This window comes from Lutra lutra, chromosome 4 (genome assembly GCF_902655055.1).
Source record: "Lutra lutra chromosome 4, mLutLut1.2, whole genome shotgun sequence".
NCBI classification, from domain to species: Eukaryota; Metazoa; Chordata; class Mammalia; order Carnivora; family Mustelidae; genus Lutra; species Lutra lutra.
Genome location: NC_062281.1, coordinates 88,385,243 through 88,387,964, shown reverse-complemented (window position 1 = coordinate 88,387,964; position 2,722 = coordinate 88,385,243). Strand labels below are relative to the sequence as shown.

Here is a 2,722-nt window from a genome sequence, read left to right as displayed (position 1 = left end):
ACTACACCTGGGTTCAAAGGATGCTCAGTCAGGGTTAGGTCAAGGTGACATCACTGTCAGATAGTAAATGCCAAAAAAAAAAAAAAAGTCAAAGGTGGTTTCATCACAAAAGCTGAGCCAACGTGTAAATCAAGGGGTTAGGGTGAATCGTATTTAACAGGCAAAGAATGAAGAGATAGCAGTTCCAAAAAGATTCCACTTCCTTGAGACAAGTCTCAATCCTTATATAAAAGGCTAATTGGTTGGGGGCACCACACCAGATTCAGCTGACCACATAGCCTGCATAGTATGCATAACAGGTGAGTCTCTTTCTTTGAAACTCTTTACTATTCACTCAGGTTATCTTATTTTTATTGGAACTTCCCTGGTCTTCTTGGTATCTTTTCCCCATTTGTTGGAGTTTACTCATCAGAGTCATAGCCTCTAGAAATATCTTTGTTTTAAAAATAATCATAGTTTAGGGGCGCCTGGGTGGCTCAGTGGGTTAAGCCGCTGCCTTCGGCTCAGGTCATGATCTCAGGGTCCTGGGATCGAGTCCCGCATCGGGCTCTCTGCTCAGCAAGAAGCCTGCTTCCCCCTCTCTCTCTGCCTGCCTCTCTGTCTACTTGTGATCTCTCTCTGTCAAATAAATAAATAAAATCTTTAAAAAATAATAATAATCATAGTTTGGGCTTAAAGGGACTTGTTCCACCAGTTCCTGCTGTGTTAGTGAGAGAGGGCTGGGTTGTGCAAGAACCCAAAGCCAGCAAGATAGAGATGAGATCTTAGGTTCACTGCACTTTTAGTGATTCTATCATTCTTTTTTTTTTTTAAGATTTTATTTTATTTATTTGACAGACAGAGATCACAAGTAGGCAGAGAGGCAGGCAGAAAGAGAAAGGGGGGAAGCAGGCTCCCTGCTGAGCAGAGAGCCCAATGTGGGGCTTGATCCCAGGACCATGGGATCACGACCTGGGCAGAAGGCAGAGGCTTTAATCCACTGAGCCACCCAGGCACCCCAATGCTATCATTCTTAATTCATAATTTCAATACAGAGAATTTTGTTCTTCCAACAAATCATTTTGTGAGAATTTACTATGTTGGGCAGCTCACCTACTACAAAAACATTTAGACAATAGGAAAAACACTCCATGAAACTACAATTTATTCAGGAAAAAAAGAAGACATGGTCATGAGGAGCTAAAATTGACATACCAAGTCATCAGCAGGAGGTGAGAAAGGTGAGTGAAGTACTGTGGCAGTTTGGGAGACAGATGATTTCTGGAAGAAATCTCTAGAAAACTTCCCACCAGTATCATATGAGGCCATCTTTGATCCATGGTGGTTGAGCAGTATTTGAACAAGCAGGAATGAGGAAAACATTGGAGGCCAGGGAAGGTGGGAGCAAAGCCAGGGGCGAGATGGTGTAGGTTCTAGAGAAGTCAGTATTTACCTTACAGATGACAAGCCATTCTATTTGTTGGAAATGTGTGGGTGGGCTGAAGTTACAGGGTTGTTGCTGTTATTAATTTTTCTTTTAAACAATATCACATTTCTATATGCTCCAATCTTGAGATTTCACATTCTTGCCAGGAGCCTGCTGTTCTGTTCCGTTGTTAATTGGGTTTTAAGATGTGCCAGGAAAATACAGGCTCTACTCAAGTGAGACAAACCAAATCGCCTTTACATTCCTCCTTCTCAAAAGCTCAAAAATCATTAATGTGTCCATTGTGGTAGAAAGGGAGGAAGGAAAACATTTGTTTCCTAAGATAACTGAAGCGGCATTGAACATGGCTTCTACCCTAGCTAGTCCCTGTTTAAATCATCTCTTCTGTCTGTTGGTCCAGCCTCCTGTGAAGCATGAGTTCCCTTCAGCAGAAGCAACCCTGCACCCCTCCCCCACAGCCTCAGCAGCAGCAGGTGAAACAGTTTTGCCAACCTCCACTGCAGGAACCAGGTGTCCCCAAAAGCAAGGAACCATGCCACCCCAAAGTTCCTGAGCCCTGTCACCCCAAGTTTCCTGACCCATGTCCCTCAACAGTCACTGCAGCACCAGCTCAACAGAAGACCAAGTGGAAGTAATGGGGTCCATAGCCAAGCAAGCCCTTGGAGAGCCAATAGCCAGATGCTGAACCTCCTCCTCTGCTTTTGCATCACATTTGCCTTGCAGGTAGCATGATGTCACCCTGAGTCATAACCCCTTCTCACTTGCACCTTAAAACGTGTGCTATGAAGTTTTTCTTCCAACACTCTAAGCCCCTGAGCCTCTGATTTAGGCTGCATGTCTTGGTACCTTAGAGCCTCAGTTCCAACTGTTCAGGATTCATCTGAAAAAGTACATGGAGGTGATAACAAGAGGATCAGCTCTATTCTTCCCCCATTAAATGCATTTTCAATTTCATTCCTAATTATGTATAGTGGTCTGACCCAATGCCTTCCTTTCCCTTGTGAAGTAGGACCTATATACAGGCCTCACTCAGAGGCATTTGGTCCTGATTGTTTGTGGAGGAGGGTGTGGTCTGCCCCATGGATCCTTCCTGGGCGGGCAATTGGACATTGTGCAGTGCCACCAAGAAGTTGATGCTTTGGACCTCTAGGACTGGAGCAGGGCTCCTCTTCATCTCAGTGAGTCACATTAGAATCTTGTTTAGTGCCTGTCCAAGCTGACTCTGATTTTCTGCCCCCAAATCTAGCTTCCAGATTGCTGACTTATCCAGCTAATTCCCGATTATTTCAAAGGATG

General features: G+C 44.4%; 1 protein-coding gene across 1 annotated transcript; it reads left to right on the top strand.

Annotated features, from left to right (window-relative positions):
- Window positions 1-1,839: 1,839 nt before the first annotated feature.
- LOC125098294 (cornifin-A-like) lies at window positions 1,840-2,061 on the top strand. Its single transcript, XM_047726976.1, has one exon. The coding sequence runs from the start codon at window positions 1,840-1,842 to the stop codon at window positions 2,059-2,061; it is 222 nt and encodes a 73-aa protein (XP_047582932.1).
- The last annotated feature ends 661 nt before the right edge of the window (window positions 2,062-2,722 follow it).

Coding starts and splice junctions, on each gene's coding strand:
- LOC125098294 (XM_047726976.1), top strand. CDS start 1,840: ATGAGTTCCCTTCAGCAGAAGCAACCCTGCACCCCTCCCCCACAGCCT.